Source organism: Brassica napus, chromosome C5 (assembly GCF_020379485.1).
Source record: "Brassica napus cultivar Da-Ae chromosome C5, Da-Ae, whole genome shotgun sequence".
NCBI classification, from domain to species: domain Eukaryota; kingdom Viridiplantae; phylum Streptophyta; class Magnoliopsida; order Brassicales; family Brassicaceae; genus Brassica; species Brassica napus.
In genome coordinates, this window is record NC_063448.1 from 50,868,325 (window position 1) to 50,886,821 (window position 18,497).

The following is an 18,497-nucleotide window of genomic DNA, read 5'->3' on the forward strand; positions in this document are numbered from 1 at the left end:
GTGTTGACATGAAGAATTAAACAAAGGGAAGTAGTGGAGGAAGTAGGAGAAGTGGCCATATCACTTACCAAATGGGGAGGAGTGGCTAGTCCACTACTAGTTAGTGGAGGAAGTGGGAGGAGTGACCATATCACTCACCAAATGGGGAGCAGTGGCTAGTCCACTACTAGTTATTTATTCTTCCACCATTGAGTGTTTATTGCTTTTGTTTCCTTTAAATACACCATTAAAACACACAATTCAATACAAACATTTCTTTCATTCTCTCAATCTCACAAATCCTCTCATTCTCTTAAATTCGCAAATTTCTCTTCTCTCTCAAATACTTACGGTTACTTCACTCCTTTTTTACTTTGTTCGTGTGCTTCATCACGGTTAAAACACTTAGAAGCTCTCATAATCCCACGAATTATCAAGAACGAAAATGATCTTAAAGTGAAGATGCCTTAACCAGTTTTGTGAACATTATTTGATCTTTCAATAACAATTTTTTAATATTGTCAAGTAATAAAACGCCAAGATAAATATATCTAAAGGCAGGTAGAAGGAGAGAAAGACAAGGTCGAGGCCGCAAGATCAAACTCCCACAAATGTTTCTGCTGCATTATATTCCCGATGACATTAGTAGCCGGAGCTCCGGCCGGCACAAACCCTAAACACCTGATTCCTGGAGAAGCAGTAGCTATCAGGTAGCTTTTACGATAAGGCGCGAAACGAGCACCGCCCTTGAAATGAAACGACAGCTGCGGCAGCTTGCTATCGTCGAACTTGCTGGTATCAAAACAATACTCCATTGGTAGTCCTTCTGGTTTGACTCTTTTCACGCCGACAAGGTGACGCTCTAGCCCCGACACAACCGCCTTGTACGCTACATCAGCCAAGAACGTGAGGCTGCTTCCTGAGTCCAAGATGGTCCCACCACCTTTTCTTACCTCCCACACATGGGGAGGGATGTTGAGCATGGTATCTCCGATGGAGATTCCGATGATGCTGACGGCGTAGAAGGGAGGGAGGAGATTGAGTTCAAGCCGAGCGGTTCGTCTTGCGGGGGCTTTGAGGGTAGACGTGGGGGTAGAACCGAAGGTGAGATAGTTGGAGATGTTTTTGTTGGAGGTATGGTCAACGAGGCAGTATGAGAATTTGGCTCCGAAGATGTTAGTGGCTTTTGAAGTGAAGGACTGATCGCTAAAGGCTAGGCCAAGAACACCGTCCGCTACACGGAGGCTGTCACCTTTTGTGGAGCTGCTGCAGCCAATGAGTAGGCCAGGGATACTAGTAGCGCTGCCGTTGGTGAGGCCAAGTGTGAATGTATCCGTAGCGAATACACCTTGTGCTGTTGACCCATCTGCGTATCTGTTACACACGATCCAAATTAATTAGTATTAGTAAGAATGCATAAAACATGAAATATTTGCATTAGGTTCTATTAATTACAATAAGAGAGGCTAGAGTTTTATCTATTACTCAAAAGGCAAACCTACCTAACTCACAAGTCACAATAAGTGACATTGATCTATTCTAATGAATAGTAGCATGACACATTTAATGTCACATTTATCCCTTACATGCACTCGCGTCTAAATATGTCTCCTTCAAATTCTCTAGATAGTTGGAGAAAAACAGAGAGAAGGATATGTTAACAATAGAGAGAGGTCCCTCTTCTTCTCTCGTTCATGACCATCACCATCATTTCCTCTTTGGCATATAACTACATATTTAATCATATTGTTATACTAATCATCTCCTGTTTAGAATCTACATAATCACATTTTGACTACGGATCTATATTGTAATCACCACCACCAAATGAAACGCACACAATACCTCTTTGGTATATAAGTCATTACAAATAAGCTAATCAGATTGTTTTTTTTTTTTTTGAACTGAGCTAATCTTTATCCCTAAATAAACTCTACCTAATCACATTTTGACTATGGATCAAGAATGCAATCACCACAAATGAAAGAGAGATTCTTTATGTGACATGTACCTGTAATCATAAGAGCATGGAGATTGAGGGGTAGGGCAAATGGCGAGGGAGAAGAGGTTCATCAAATCAACCTTACAAGTGTTTGTCATGCATCCAACTGTTTTAAAACTCGACGACTCCTCTGCTCTAAAGACTTCACGGTTCCCCTTTCCTTTCCCTTGGAACCTACAATTCACCCACGTCAGCTCGCTCCCTGTGTCCACCACCACCCTGAACTTCTTCGCCGGCGTTCCGACCATAATCTCCGAGAAATACTGCGCGGCTCCGAAGTCGAAACCTGATCCCAGAGACATTCTCGCTCCACTTTTGGTTGCTTTTATTTTCTGAGAAATGAGGCTGTGACGCTTCTTGTCCTCGCCGATAATGTCTTCAATGCGATGGAAAGGTGTATGTATCGGGGAGAGTGTGTCACGGTGCGTCATGTCGAGACGCATCACCGTGTTGGAATATGCGGAGGCTATTAGGAGCATCGTGATGAGACACAAGAGCATTTTCATTGTCTTCATTTTCGTCCTCTTGTTCTGTTTTTTTTTTGTTTGTTTTGCTCCTTTTTGGGTTGTCCGTTTCTAAAAGACTAGAACAGAGTATTTATATACATTGACCAACACGTCTTTTTCTCTCTTCTTTTTCAAATCATCATTATCTAAAACCTTAAAATATTCTGTAGTTTTTAGAATTGTTTTAGTTTAGGAAATATACACTTCTAATTAGATTTAGTTTCGGAAATCACCATATTTATCATGATTTTGTAGATGTTATTTGCCTGAAAATTAGGGAGACTAATTTTTATAGCTAGCTTTTCGAATTTTTTTTTAAAAAGACCATGTTATTTGGGTTTCTTATTAAAAACAGTACTCCTATTTTTTCCATCGAGAGTAAATATAGTATTTATAATTATTATATTTAAACATATTTTTGCTATTATCTAAAATTCATAAACTTTTTTAAAGGCTGCAAACATCTTCCATAAACTAAAAATAAAACATTTGAGGCTTACAGATCAAAAGTCAAAACCATCTTTTCTATGTATTTTAGATTTTTCAGTCCTACAATTCCTTTTGTATTTTAAAGCTATTAATTCAAAAATATTCATTTTTGACTCCTTGATTTAGGGTTTAATGACAATCTTATCAATTCTTACTAGCAAGTCAATATTTCTTTGGGAAATTAAGGTAAGAACGCAACTAAATATTGCACTGAACGTTAAGACCAAATTTTCATTTATGATATTGTAAATCTTAATTTCCTTTTTTAGAATACTTAAATTTGTCGAATATCTTTAGATGACACTAAAATATTAGGAAACATTCAATTCATTGACCATTCTATTAACAGAAAAGCAAACAATTTATATTTAAGTGTGTCATTCAAAGATACTTAACCTCGCAACTTTTGAAATATTCTCTCTATGTAACTTGCTAACTCGATCGGTGATTGGATTTTGTGAAAGTCCATATATATATGGGCTTACTATATGTTATTTGAGGCTTGAAAGCAAAAAATCCCTTAGATATTATTTAAGAAGCGTCACATGTTCTCTTTACCATCATTTTCACGAAAGAAATATGGAAAAAATTGCCAAATATAACTCACAACTTAATTTCAAATGCAAAAGTAAATTCAAACTTGAATCAATGCAAAAGCAACCTAAAAGGCTATTGAAATTACAACCAGCTCCTTGTGAACAAACAAAAAAACCGAATTTTTTTTACGTTTCTAACCCCCGACTTACTGGAAAGTCGTCTGGACTAGTTCTACTTAGAAATAATTTAAAATTTTTGTAAAAAATATTTTGATAAGTGAAAAATTGAAATCATGTAATTAACATATGTTTTAAAAGATATAAATTAAGATATAACAAAAGTTAATTATTTTCAACATAGATGAGTGAAAGTGGTGAGTCATGATATATTTTGGTTTAGGTTTTGCCAACATATGTTGTAGTATTATATGTGTTCTTAGGGTTAGATTTTGGAATGCATAAATGTTTTTTTTGAAAACTTTAAAATTTACCTAAGTGTTTATTTTTGTGTATAGTAAACACTATTTAAGTATAACTACGGCTTTATAACGTGGTTAGCTAGTTAATTTAGTCAATTTAGTTTAGGGGTTAAATTTAGGGTATGAGACTCTGATGTACAATATTCAACAGACGACTAGTAAGTCGTCCAAACCAGACCGAATCTTTAATTTTTCAATATACTTTTAAACCTAACCGGATTATTTACCGGACATATATAAGGTGTTTTTTTTTATTCACTGTTTCGCGAAATTCAGAAAACTCTAACGCCGTTTCTCTCAAAGACGATTTCGAAGGCGATTTCCGTCGATTCTCTCTAATCCATCGTTCTCACCGCCGGTTATCTCTCCGCCATTATCACCACCGTCTCACAGCCGCTTCCTCTATATAAGATCTGAGAGGAAACCCTAGCGCGCATTCTCTCAGAGGCGTCTTGTTGACCTCCGCCGCCGGTAAGTTATATCTCTTACTGTCGAGTGATTGATTGAGGAAAAGATGAACATAAAACGTTGTCTCTATCAATTTATACACTCGTTTTTTTTCACGTCTATTTTTGCAGATATATAACCGCTATGTCGAAGACGACTATATCTTCTTCGAATTTTCAGGTCGGCTTTAAAATGTTCTACTAGAAGTCTTGGAAGACTTATAGATGACTTAATTATAAGTCTTTCAACTGGAAAACTTGCAAGACGACTTAATTATAAGTCTTTGACTGTTTTGAGATGGTTGACTTAATTATAAGTCTTTGATTGTTTTGAGATGGTTGTCTTTGATTGTTTTGCAGGAAAAAAAAAGGATATACCAGAACTCCCCCGTAGGATACATGCATTAATGGAAGAGACCCCCGCAGTGCATAGCATTTCGTATCATATTTGTTGGACGTTGCATACTGCTTTAAAGAAAGCTCTTCATGATGACGAATATGAAGAGCTGAAGGAGTCGAAGTTGGGAGTTTTCATCAAGTTTTAAGAGCTGGATTTGATTGGGCTTCAAGGCTGGTTCACTAAATGCTCGGTTTCCAGCTGGACATAAAGAAGAAGTATGAGCTGCGGAGTCTCGTTGGTCCAGAACCTGTGAGGTTTTCACTATTAGAGTTTGAAAACCTCACTGGTGTAAACTGCGAGTACATCGTGGACCTTGAGAGACCTCACTATGTTGTTACAAAGGAGTTGACTTCTTTCTGGGAGATGTTGGGAGTTCATGTCGAAGCTGGGCCATATACTCAGGAGATAATAGCAGCATTTGAAAGATGCGAAGGGTGGTCTCGGGATGATCGCAAGCGGCTCGCGTACCTTGCCATCTTCACTGGATACATTGAAGGGAGAAAGTATTCAACCCCTACACAGATTAGTCTGGCAAGGCTAGTGATGGAGCTATAATGGTTTGAGAATTATCCATGGGGGAGAGTCGCGTTTAAGGTGCTGATGGACTCTGTGAAGGGCAGAGATATTTAGGGTTGTTACACTATTAATGGGTTTGTGCAAGCTCTCCAGATCTGGGTGTACACAGCTCTGCCGGAATTGAGTGCTAATTATGGTAATCCTCTCCCAAACAATCCGTCTCCACCGATACTGGCTTACAAGGGTCGCAAAGGACGCATACAATTTAAAGAGGCTATCCTCAGTCAGGTATTTACTTCAATCTGGATGACTTCACATAAAATTTATAATTAAGTCGTCTCATAAGTCTTCCAACTGGACGACTTAGTAGAAGACTTATAATTAAGTCGTCTGGAAAGTCTTCTAGCTGGATGACTTAGTAGAAGACTTAAATTAAGTCGTATGGGAAGACTATCCAGACTACTTAATTATAAGACTTCTACTAAGTCTTCTAGCTAGAAGACTTTCCAGACGACTTAATTATAAGTCGTCTACTAAGTCGTCCAGCTGGAAGACTTTCCAAATGACTTAATTATAAGTCGTCTGCGAAGACTTTTCTTTCCATCTTTCTTAATCCGTCAAATATCTAAGTTCATATCTTCTATTTACTGCAGGCTAGGGTGATCAACTTTGTTCAGAAGGACATTGGTGAAATGTTTCCAAAATGGAAGTTTGATGTTGAGGACACACCTGCGGAGAACATAATTAAACTCATGTTTGTGAAGAAACCGTGGAAGTGGACCATGGATTGCTGGGAAGTCACCGGTACTTGGGTCAATACAAAGCCGGCGGTTGTGAGTCCAGCGAACAAAAAGGTAGTGAAGGAAGACAGTCCAAGACCTCGGAAGAAAGCTCGTAAAAAGGCTAGTGAAGAGGCAGTTTCAGTGGCTAGTGAAGAGGCAGTTGCAGAGGCTAGTGAAGAGGTTCATACGAATGTTGGTGGGTTAACCAAATAGGATATTAAAACCATGTTCAAGGACATAGTTGATGCCATGAGGGAAGGGTTTGAGACGTGCCTTAAGGAGATCAAGTATTTGTCGGAAAGGGTGGAAGCTGTGGAGAAGAAGGTTGGTATCACCACAAAACGGAAAGGGACATCAGCTCAAAACACTACCCCTCCACCTAAACCGACGCTCGAACCCGGGGTTAGTAACAAATCCTCTCCCAACAAGAGATTGACTAGACAAAGTCTTAAGAATAAGAATTGAAAAGTTGCATTTGCTTTGTTTCTTGTATGTCAGAACATGTGTGCTTTGTTTATAGTGTATGAAATGGATCTTTGGACAAAGTCGTTGGTTATTATTGTTTGAAATGGATCTTTGGTTATTATTGTATAAACTCATCTTGTATATTGCAGAGTGAAAGTGTTAATGGGACGAACGCGGGAAGGAAGAGCTTGTCGGAGGATAAAGGTCCAGATGTGCCCGCAGATGCTAGTTCCTCGAAAGATAAAGCTCCAAAACCGAGCCTTCTTCTGTTGGACAAAAATCAATCCACTCTTTCGAATTTACAGAAGGAGGATGCTAGATATCTGGAAAAGATGGATGCTGCTTTGGCACTTTGCCGTGCAAAGAGTGATCGAACAAGGAAACTTGCTGCCTCACAGCAATCTCCTTATACGGCAAACAGCACGGCCAAAGTGATCATTCCAAACAAAAAGCTTTATCCAGTCTATAATTCTTTTGCACCAATTGACAAAAAGAAGTTGAAGGAGCTTGTTGATTGGTTGAAAAATTGTCCGTAAGTAAAATATGATATGGACAATTACATTTAATATTGATTTATATTTTTCTGTAAATCTTTTAGAATATAGTAATAACTCATACATTACATTTAGTGTTGATTTTTATTTTTGGTAAACATTTTAAAATATGGTAGTAACTCATACATTATCATTAAAATAAATATATTCAAATATGGCATTGCAAATTTCGAAATATTATTTAGTTTTATTTTTTATAATTATATATTTTTATTATAAAAATTTTCAAAATTTTCTACAATTTTTTTAAATTATAAATTTTAATCGTAATATTGTTAGTTTCTTTTAAAGTCTAGAGCTTAATACATAATTTAGTTAGAATATTACATAATACATAACTAAAGTTAATACATAACTAAAGTTAGAATATTAGATACTTAATAACTAAAGTTATGGGGATTATGAATAATCTAACTAGATTATGTATTAAGCTCTAGACTTTAAAAGAAACTCGATATTACGATTAAAAATTTATAATTTTAAAAAAATTCTAGAAAATTTTGAAAATTTTAGTAATAAAAATATATAATTATAAAAAATAAAACTAAATAATATTTCAAAATTTGCAATGACATATTTGAATATATTTATTTTAATGATAATGTATGAGTTATTACCATATTTTAAAATGTTTACCAAAAATAAAAATCAACACTAAATGTAATTAACTTTGAATAATCTAACTTTAGTTAGAATATTAGATAATCAATATTCTAACTTTAGTTATGAATAATCTCCATATAGTCCAATTAGATATATGGAGATTATTCATAACTAAAGTTAGAATTTTAGATACTTAATACATAACTAGAGCTTGATCTGTGCGTCCGCGCGGATGTATGTTTGTAATTCTTGCTTATTATCTAATTGTGTTTGTTATAGATAAATATTGCTAGATTAGTGTTGGATTATTACTGTAATTAACTATTGTTTTAATTTTTATGTAATACTATTTTTAGACTGTTGTTTCATATTGAATGTATTTTTAACACGGATAAATGATTAATAATACACGGATAAATTATTAATTATTTTGTTTTTTTGTTTCATTGTTAATTTTATATTGTACTCATGTCCTAATATTGAAATTGAACACCTATAAGAGTAAAGATGAAGCAGGTTAGATTCGAAATAATTTGATGAATATGAATGTTAAAACATTACAGTATTAAAATAGATCAGTCTTCACGTAGGAAGTATTTGGTTTGATGTTCACTTTAAATAGAGGCTTACCATTTTCTTTTGGTAAAGCTTTTATTAGTAGATTTGGACTTGACAGCTTGCTTTCGAATACCTTTCAAGATATTGAATAATTCTTCAGGTTGATAAGGATCTGTTTCTGGTACAACTGAAACAGCAAAGTCATCTTGCTCAGTTTCAGAATCTGAATTGTCCAGAGAAGTACAGTCGAACTCTAGTGTTGTTTTATTCTTACAATGATAACAATATTAGTAACCTCTCAGGATGTTCGAAAACTAAAGATCTCGCAAACCGTAAAAAATACAACCTCCATATATAATCCATATTGTAAGCATTCAGTTCTACTCCAGCATCTTCACTGGCTTGATCCTCGGTTAGATCATTTAATGTGTTGCTAATGTTTGCTTCATTGGAAGTTGCTACAAATTCTGTATGGTCGTTATATCATTTAGAATAATAGGTGGATTCTTTCTTGGTCTCTTTGAGTTTTTGTTTTGAGTCGAATATACTCAAAAACTGTTAAAATCACGAGCTGTTGATATGGAAATAAAACCAAAGATATTAGGTACATACCTGTGGGTTTTGCTTATGGTATCTGATTATTTAAAATAATAACATTTAAGATTAGAATGAACTTACATGATTAAGGCTGTGAGACAATTCCTCTGTTCTGGAGTGTTGAAAGATTGATTTGATATCAAATCCTCACCTAGTAATAATTTGATTAAATTAACATACCATATTAATGAAAAGTTTCTTCATAAAGTTGAAAAAACCATTTTCAGTATTTTGACATTAAAAAAACACATACCTAGCTTGCATTTCGTTTTGATTCTTGGATTTTTTGTGTGTTTGTGATTTGTGGTTCTAAAGAACCCATAAAGGTGGTAGCTGGGTTTTTATCAAGACAATCAAAAACCCTATTAAAAATAGAGCTTGAAAGCACAATCACTTGGAACATGTAGATTTCCTTGCTGATCAAGGCAGTGTTCATCAGTAATGTTAATATTACTGTGAATTGATATTTAGTTTTTACCCATAAAAACATTGGTATCTCATTCTCAATATTTTATCCACCTTTCCCATGCTGTCGTTTTATTTTCATGATATTTTCCTAAATATATCAAAATAACGTTTATAATATCTAGTGTTACAATAGACGTTAATCACAAAAAAAAATATAGAGGGGGTAACGCTAATTGTATCATCTGCGATATAGTTATTAGCCTCCACGAAATTAATGTGTGCAATAAGTTTGTACTTAACGGTTTGGTTTTATTCTGATTTTAGTTGATTAAAAAAAATGAAAATATTCACTCAATGGCATTCCATGGTAATTATTCAGAAAAACTCAGGGTTAAGTACAAAATGTATTCATGTTTTAATAGATTACTAGAGCTTGACCCGTGCACCCGCACGGGTGTTTGTTTTAAATAGATGTATTAATTTTTTTACAACATAAATATGTAATGGTTGCACAAACATGCGTCTGTATGGATGTTTATTCAATTTGTAATATATAATATTTATGACAGATCGATGGTTTTTAATTGTCTATATTTTTTTTGGTTTCTCATATTGCGGTTGGATGTAAAACCGATAAAATAATATTTTATATAACATATTCATCAATTAAAAATATTTAATTACAGTAACCATTTTTATATATAAAAACAACAATTATTATATTTATGCATATTAATAAATATCTTTTCAAAATAAAATATTTTATGTCGAATAAAAATGTACTTATGTTTTATTAAGATAGATAGAAAATATAAAATAGTTTTTTTATTTTGTTTAGATGAGATTTAGGTATTAAATAAAATGATGTACACATTTTATTCAAATACTCAACTATTAAAATTTTCCCTATATGGATGGTAACTAATTTTATAAATAATATTCCAGATATCCTATAAATATTCTAACTGTTAGTAGCACATACTTAAATATGGAATGTAATTAATACCGAATTTTTTGATGAGAAATAATAACATAATATCCAAATCGTTGTTACCAAAACCGTATATATCTATCTTTTATAAAAAACCAACAGTAAAATCTAGCCAGAATTTAAGACTCAAACTAATTAAATAACATATATTAATAATATCTTTATAACCACACAAATGTCTATAAATTGTGTGTGTATTTTTTGCAATCTGGTATCAAACCAATCCTTGATATTTGTTTACCTAATTTAATCTCCTAACATATAATAACTTATTTCCACAAAGAAGACTCACAAACTATAAAACTGTTGTAGACCGAATTCAAAAAGTCTTACAAAGTTATAATGTATACTATGTATGATATACATTTTGCATATATAAAATTGGTTTGATATTAGAACAAAATTGATAAATATTAAATTAAACCGGATTAAACCACTTTAACTATAAACAGGTCTACGTAAGTGATATAAATGAAAAAAGTGATATAGATGGTTTCATAATGTGAAATAGTCAAAATATCGATTATTTTGGTATATACGTGAGATAGCTTGTTACGTGTTAAACAAAGATTCACTTTCAAAAATAAATACTATAAATGAGAATATCTGCTTTCAATCAACGTTGTCTTTAATAACTAAATGCTATGTTAGGCTAATTAACATGGTACACATATTGTTCCTAAATAATAGGTGTAGATTAAATGTCAATGGCATTAGTGGTAATTATTTAGGAAAAATTAGGGTCAAGTATCAAGTGTAATTCAGTTTTAATAGATTAGATTTTAAGAGAACAAATCATTTGTGCTAATTTGACTTGCGGATTTCTTCTCTCTGTCACAAGGGAAAGAGGAAGATTTGCAGCTGTCTTATTGTCACAGGTTGGCTGTTGAATCCTTGGATTCCTCAAGAATTCATATAGATTTTATCATATTCATAGGTTCAAATTTAATACTAACAAAAACTGCATAATTAGAAGATAGACACAAAACATAAGTTGGATTATCCAAATCCAGAGAGATGCGTGTACACTGTGATGCGTTGAACTCCAATCCAAGCCACAGTACTACAATCTATTGTCTCAGTTTATATGCTATTTGATATTTGTGACTTCGTATATGTCGTATATGCATGCGTTTATTAAACCAACACTGAAACTTGTTTCTTATGATATTCATTAATCAATGGTATCACCGAACTTATAAATTGAGATTGTGATTGTGAAAGCAACAGAGCTACATAGGTAGTAGAATATCCTAACTGCTTCGGAAAATATGTAACGAATGACAAAGGCTTCAAATGGTATGCAAATCAAAAATATGCATATCAAACATAAAATGCAGATCAAGCAGAACAAATGCAGATCACGCAGATCATGCAGAACAAATGCAGTTCTAACTGGTTAAACTAATTTACGAATTAGCATATTTGACTAAATGTTAAAAATAATTGTGTAAGCTAAATATCTAAAATAAAAATACAAATGATTATCTACTTGTACAGAACATGTTAATTTTTATTGTGTATTACTGAATATTAATTTTAACTTATTTCTAATAAATTAAAGTTTTCATAATTTATTTAAAAACAAATAACAATGTACCTTGATTTTAAATTTTTTTATTGGATGTACTCTGATTTTGTTTTTTTTTAATATTAGAAAAATAGTGTGCATAAAATCATTCTACAGAAAAATTATATAATTTTTGAACAGGGCTGGACAAAATATGTGTAAATTTTGATTCGATTCATTATACATTTTGATTCAAACCAAAAAGTAAAGATATCCGTAAGAAACAAAGTAAATCACAAATATTAATATTTTTAAGAACGGATATGTTGTCCGATCCGTTATATGCATATATATACATATATTTAAGGAATTATATATAAGTTATATAAATATTATATTTTATATAAGTTTTACTGTATTTTATTTACTAAATGGTTAATTATTCATTAGAATTTTAAAAAGTAAATAAATTTTTATTTTATAATAAAATATTATTATTTTATATTATTTTAAAATTTTTATTTATTTTCCAATTTTTATTTATTTTTACGGATCTAATAGGATATCCGGGACATAGAATATCATGATGGGTACAGATCAAATCCGAACAAATAATTGATTATTTTGAAGAAACGGATCATATAACGAATATTTCTAAAAACTCAGATATCCGATTTATGCCCACCCTTATTTTTGAATATGTAAATTATATATATACAAGTGTTTATCAAATTTAATAATATTTAATATATATATATAAATATATCATTTTAAATATTTGCATAAGAAAATTCATCTTAAATTTGTTATAAAGAAAAAGACTTTCACTTAAAGAGGAATTGTAATTTGTGAAGGAAAGAAATAAAGTAATATGAAATATTGATAAGTAAAGGAGAAAATGTAGTTGTTTAAAAAAAAATCAAAGAAAACCTTTCATTGGGCTCCTGTATTCGACCAGCCCACTTTTCCCTATTACATGCAGATAGGGATGTCAATCAAGGATCTGGACCGCGGGCCTGACCTGTAAAAGCTTGCTGCGGGACGGGATTGGACCTCCATGTGGTAAGCCCGCAAAATTGCGGGCCTCGCGGGACGGGTCAAAAGCGGGACAGGTTCAAAGCGGGACGGGTCGAAAGCGGGACGTAACGAAAGCGGGATGGACTACAGGTTAACCTGCGGGATTTTGAAGACCCGCAACCCCAAGTCCTCATTTCTTCTTTCACCTAATTCTTAGAGAGAGAGAGAGAGAGAGAGAGAGAAGGTGATTCGACGTTATGTAGCTCTGGTGACGGTGGTTTCAGGATCGATGATGCTTTCGGTCTCCCAAGCGCCTTCGATCTGCACCGGTGAAGCTTCTTCGAGTCTTCGAGTCATCATAAGAAATTTGAAAACTCACTTTCCACCGAAGAAGAAGATATAGTTCCCGCAATGGGTTCTTCGTAGTTTTGCCTATATGTATTTGTTCACATTATTATACATTTTGGAGTTTTAGGTTTCAATATATCTTTAACTGACTTCTATTATTCTTATTCGCAGAAGATGAAGTTGATGGTGAAGAAGATAAATCTCCATCTTTTTGTCGCTTGTTGGTGATAAAGATGAAGAACAAGAAGTGTGATTGGTGTTTTTTTTTTATTTATTTTTGGGATTAGCATCTTTGATTTGGTATTGGTTTTATTTAATTTTGGATTCAGAAAACTAAAGCATTTGTTATGAACTTATGAGTTATAATATTTGGATTCAGAAACTAAAGTATTATTTATTTTTAAAATGTTTAGAATCTAACAAAAGTAAATAAACTAGTGTTTTGATCCAATTAAAATCTTCAACTAACAAGTGTATTGCCTTATCCAGTTCAATCTTCGACTAAACTCACTTACTGATGCGTCATGAAACTGATAAAGCGTCCTGAATCATGTCTTGAAGCGTTCAGGAGCCATATGTCCGTTTGTAACTATATGTCCCGCGGACCGATCGGCAAAGACCTACATGTTTTGCGGTACGGGTTTGGTCAGCATTTTGAGGACCACAGCCCGCGCGGACCTGACTCGTCATGACCTGCTCGAAGACGAACCCGCTGCGGTACGAGACGAGATGGGACGGATCAACCTGTTTGACATTCCTACATGCAGATCAGTTTTTTGTCAATCTGCATATTATTTTTTAATATAATAATTTCTTCTGCACTTTTAATGGTGACCCGAGATAAAGTACAGATCAATCTGCATATTATTTTTTCCTGCATTTGTACTACATTTATATTGCACTGCATTCAAACCCAAAAAACAAGTGGGAGAAGCGAGATTAATTCAAACTGCTAGTTTGCATGCACCTAGAAAATTTCTTAAAAATACATCTAATTTTTATTTTCTAATAAAGTACACGAACTATTTTGGATTCCCGTTTAATACACGAACTATTTTTTTTTGTCTATTAAATACACAAAATTTTGCAATTCGCTGATTTTACACATCATTTTAGACGGCGTTAACTTTATTTAACAGAAGTGATGACGGCGTTAGTGTTTAATTAACACATGTTTAAATTGTGAAAATAAAATTTCTTAAAAATACACAAAATATTTTTCATTTGCTAATAAAATACACGAACTATTTTGGATTCCCGTTTAATACACAAACTAATTTTGTTTTTTATTAAATATACAAACTTTTAATTTTTTTAGATTTTACATATTGATTTAGACGATGTCAACTATGTTTAGCAGAAGTGAAGATAATGTTAGTGTTTAATTGAGCATGTAGTTAAACTGTAAAGAAAAAGTTCCTTAAAAATCCTCCTATAGATTATATTGTTAGATTTCTTCTCCATTACGCTTCCATAGTGTAAATATTTTTTTTGATTAAATTTCAAATTTTTTGATCATAGTATAAAGAACATATGTAGAACCTAATTCATAACACTAAACTTATTTATCATAGTGTAAATTAACTTTGAATCATTATCACTACTAGCAAAGCGAAAAACAAGAATTAGAAATGCATAACACTAAACTAATTCCAAAATCAGAAACTCGTTTAAAATTACGTATTTTTCTTTGTCCTTTTTCACGACATGGAAATCGACTCCACTTCGAATCGATATAAAGGGAAATCTAAGTAAAGAAGAAGAAGAAGAAGAAGAACATAGTTTGAAGAATAAAAGAGGTTGGAACATATTAGAGTGTCAAACTCGAATTGAAATTAACTCAAATTAATTTTAATTGGCCGAGAGTGAGCGTGCTTTTCATAGTTAGACCACTTGTTTAATTAAAACATCGTTTTCACTTCTGTTAAACATAGTTGACATCGTCTAAATCGATGTGTAAAATCTGAAAATTTCAAAAGTTTGTAGATTTAATGGAAAACAAAAATTAGTTTATGTATTAAACGGAGATCCAAAAATAGTTTGTGTATTTTATTTAGCAAATGAAAAATAGTTTGTGTATTTTTAAGAAATTGTTTTTAAATTTAAACACGTGCTAATTAAACACTAACGTCATCATTTTCGTTAAATATAGTTAACGCCGTCTAAAACGATGTATAAAATCTGCGAATTTCAAAAGTTTGTGTATTTAAGAGGCAACGAAAATTAGTTTGTGTATTAAACGGAAATCCAAAATAGTTTGTGTATTTTATTAGCAAATGAAAATTAATCCGTGTATATTTAAGGAATTTTCCCAAAATATATAAAATTGCAACAATCTTAATGTGACGACAAGAAAAATAATTTATAAAAACCCTGAGGACTTTTTACCAAATAAAAAACAACCCTAAGGACTTCATGCACGGCCGTGCACTGCAGCTTTTTTTTTCTGTTTTGAACACAAACACTGCTGCTTTCAATATCTTAATTCACGATATAGGCTGCTTATAATGGCCTACATAGCCCCTATTTTATTACGAATATAATTGCACTTTAATTCAAATAGCAGTATGTTCGATATATTTTGTATGTACCTTAGAGCATGATTAACAGGGAATCTTAGAGCATCTTTTATAGTGGAGTTATTATGTTATTTAGGAATTAAAATAAAAGAAAATTAGTTTATATATGAAAACACTTCTCTTATTTGGGGACTACAAGAGACGGATCTTATGAACACGTGTCCCATCGTTTGCGACTCTGATCTCTTCTTCCCCGACTTCGCTCTTCTTCAATTTCTCCCGATTCGCAGCGAGAGAGAGAGATGGTGCCGCCGGCAACGGAGCGGTGGTGCTGGGCATTGATTAGGGTTCATCTTTTCCCATCTTTTTTTCCAATTCAGATTTTGATTTTAATCTCAAGATGCAAACGCATCAGATATAAAGAGATCATGCGATTATTGATTCTTCTTTCTTAGTCAAAATCGCCATTGCTTACGAGGTTCTTACCAATCCTTAATTTGTATCTTTTCACTCTCAAAAGGGTAGTTTTTTTAATTGTATGTTTGTTTGTAATCTTATTGCTGCAGATATTGAAAGGACTGGTGTTCGATCACGCTGCTCAGTTCTTCATTGCAGATGATTCTCGTCTTATCCAGTACGTCGATGGATGGTTAGAGAAAGGACTTGTTCGAGAGTGGAAAGGTGTTGTGGGAGAGCTTGAAGTTGGAGGCAATTTCTCGCAGTTTCCTCCTTCATGGCCTCCAAGATACATTGCTGTTCACGGCATGCGATCTCTCGCTGATTCATTGCTATTAGAGGTTGTTGTTGCAACAAAAGAAAAAGAGTCTTTTTGTTGTTTTTTTTTTGTGAGGTGAACTAACTAAATACTTGTTGGTTCTGTTGCAGAGTCGATTGTCATTGCTCACAATGGTAAGAACGGAACATCTCGTGGTCAGTTTGATGTCATTATCATTGCTCACAATGGTAAGAAACTGTATTGATTCCTCTCTCTCTCTGTAGCTCAAAATGGTTCCACCTTGTGTTCAGGTAAATGTGCGAACCGTTTGCTGTCTGCATCAGGCTTGCCCCTCGTTGCTAAACAGATGAAGGTAGACAATATCTTCTAATAAACACCATGTGACTTCTTCTGATACAATCCTATTTTTTTTGTTTAGAATTTTGATCTTAGCTCCATATGGGCGCTACTAGCAGCGTTCGATGATCCTCTTCCTACAGTGAACTTCGAAGGAGCGTTTGTGAAAGGAGTTGAATCATTGTCTTGGATGGGAAACAACTCCGCAAAGCTTGGTAACTCTAGAACACCACAAACTATTTCTGAGTTCTTTTGCTTCTGTAATATTAGTATCTAAGTTGCAATATATTTTGTTATTTGTTTTTCGGCTGGCTTGTAACATGCAAGGCTTCAGTAGTTTGGGATGAACAAAGCAAAGAATATACTAGTTGTTCCTGGAAGTTCATTGGCATTGCAATTTTTTTGTTTATCTCATCAAAAGCTTCTTTGGAGCAACTCAGACTTGTCATAAACCTTCCAAGTTCCACCATGATTTGGTTTCATCTCTATACTAGTCATTTGGTTGATGTTTGAGTTGTCATAAGCAAAGACTCTAGCTTTTTGGCAATGTTTTTTTTTTTTTTTGTGGCAATGTTCACCTTCCTCTAATTCATTTTAATTTTTTTAAGAACTTTTAAATAAGGGACTTGCAATGGAGGACATAAATGATCGGGTCTCTTAACGGAGTCTTTTAACACATATTTATTGCTTAAAAATATTAAACAATAAATAAGAGACTCTAATTGGGTATTTGGGATAATGATGCTCTTAGAGCATGATTATTGGGGGGTTCTTAGAGTGGGGTTCCTAGCGGAATATAAGAATCCGTCTCTTAACTTTTAACTAAAAAAGTTAAGAACCGTCTCTTAAAACTCTTATTTAAGAACCAGTTCTTAGCTTTTTTAGTTAAAAGTTAAGAAACAGGTTCTTATATTCCACTAAGAACCTCACCCTAAGAATCCTCCAATAATCATGCTCTTAGGATGAAGTTCTTAGCGGAATATAAGAAACCGTCTCTTAACTTTTAATTAAAAAACTAAGAAGCTTAAATATTTAAGAGCATATTCTTAGATTTTTTAGTTAAAAGTTAAGTGACGGTTTCTTATATTCCGCTAAGAATCCCACCCTAATAACCCTCTATTAATCATGCTCTTAGTGCATTTAGACCATGATTAACCCGAACTCTTAGAGTGAAGCTAAGAACTGTTTCTTAGCTTTTAACTAAGAAAAGCTAAGAACCGTCACTTAAATAAGAGATATAAGAACCGTATGTTAGCCGAAAAGTGTAAAAACAAAATGTCAAATCATGAGTTAAGAATCCTAAATTAAGAACCCGGATTAATCATGCTCTTAGAGTACTGTATGGCGACACCATTCAACTCAATTCTTCTTCTTTTATATATCATTTGCAGTGTCGTCCCATAATTTGGGGTGGCCTAAAGCACAAAAAAATTTGTGTGGCCTATTATATAAATACCAACAATATATAGTAATACACTAACACCAAACCAGTACAAAAGTGTAAAAAGTAATCAAATGGTTAAAATAAAAATTATATTGGACAAAAAGAGGATCGAACTATGGTATCCTAACTCAATTTAAACTTGTTAATCATTTGACCTAGTTAAGTAGTTAATATTTGGTGATATGTGGCCTTAATTTTTCTTCTATATATTATGGCCTAAAGCATATGTTTTACTTGCCTTATGGCAGGGGACGGACCTGATCATTTGTGTCATAA

The 18,497-nt window shown here is 33.2% G+C and overlaps 2 protein-coding genes across 6 annotated transcripts; one reads left to right on the forward strand and one right to left on the reverse strand.

The window, feature by feature from the left end:
- Window positions 1–425: 425 nt before the first annotated feature.
- LOC106389856 (aspartic proteinase NANA, chloroplast-like) lies at window positions 426–2,572 on the reverse strand. The gene is made up of 2 exons (XM_013830201.3): window positions 1,991–2,572; window positions 426–1,353 (listed from the first exon to the last, which is right to left on the reverse strand). The coding sequence occupies exons 1-2, from the start codon at window positions 2,494–2,496 to the stop codon at window positions 531–533; spliced, it is 1,329 nt and encodes a 442-aa protein (XP_013685655.2). The 5' UTR covers window positions 2,497–2,572; the 3' UTR covers window positions 426–530.
- A 13,038-nt stretch (window positions 2,573–15,610) lies between these two features.
- LOC125587894 lies at window positions 15,611–17,283 on the forward strand. 5 transcript variants are annotated; one of them, XR_007324308.1, is made up of 6 exons: window positions 15,861–16,183; window positions 16,272–16,502; window positions 16,591–16,668; window positions 16,732–16,793; window positions 16,860–16,992; window positions 17,105–17,283. XR_007324308.1 is itself a non-coding variant. In XM_048759217.1 (5 exons), exons 1-4 carry the CDS (start codon window positions 16,008–16,010, stop codon window positions 16,789–16,791), a joined length of 360 nt encoding a protein of 119 aa, XP_048615174.1. In that variant the 5' UTR covers window positions 15,611–16,007; the 3' UTR covers window positions 16,792–16,793; window positions 16,860–17,283. The 5 variants fall into 5 exon arrangements, 2 of the variants coding, with proteins under 2 accessions (XP_048615174.1, XP_048615173.1); XM_048759217.1 differs by having other exon boundaries at window positions 15,611–16,052; window positions 16,591–16,614; window positions 16,860–17,283; XM_048759216.1 differs by having other exon boundaries at window positions 15,848–16,052; window positions 16,860–17,283.
- The last annotated feature ends 1,214 nt before the right edge of the window (window positions 17,284–18,497 follow it).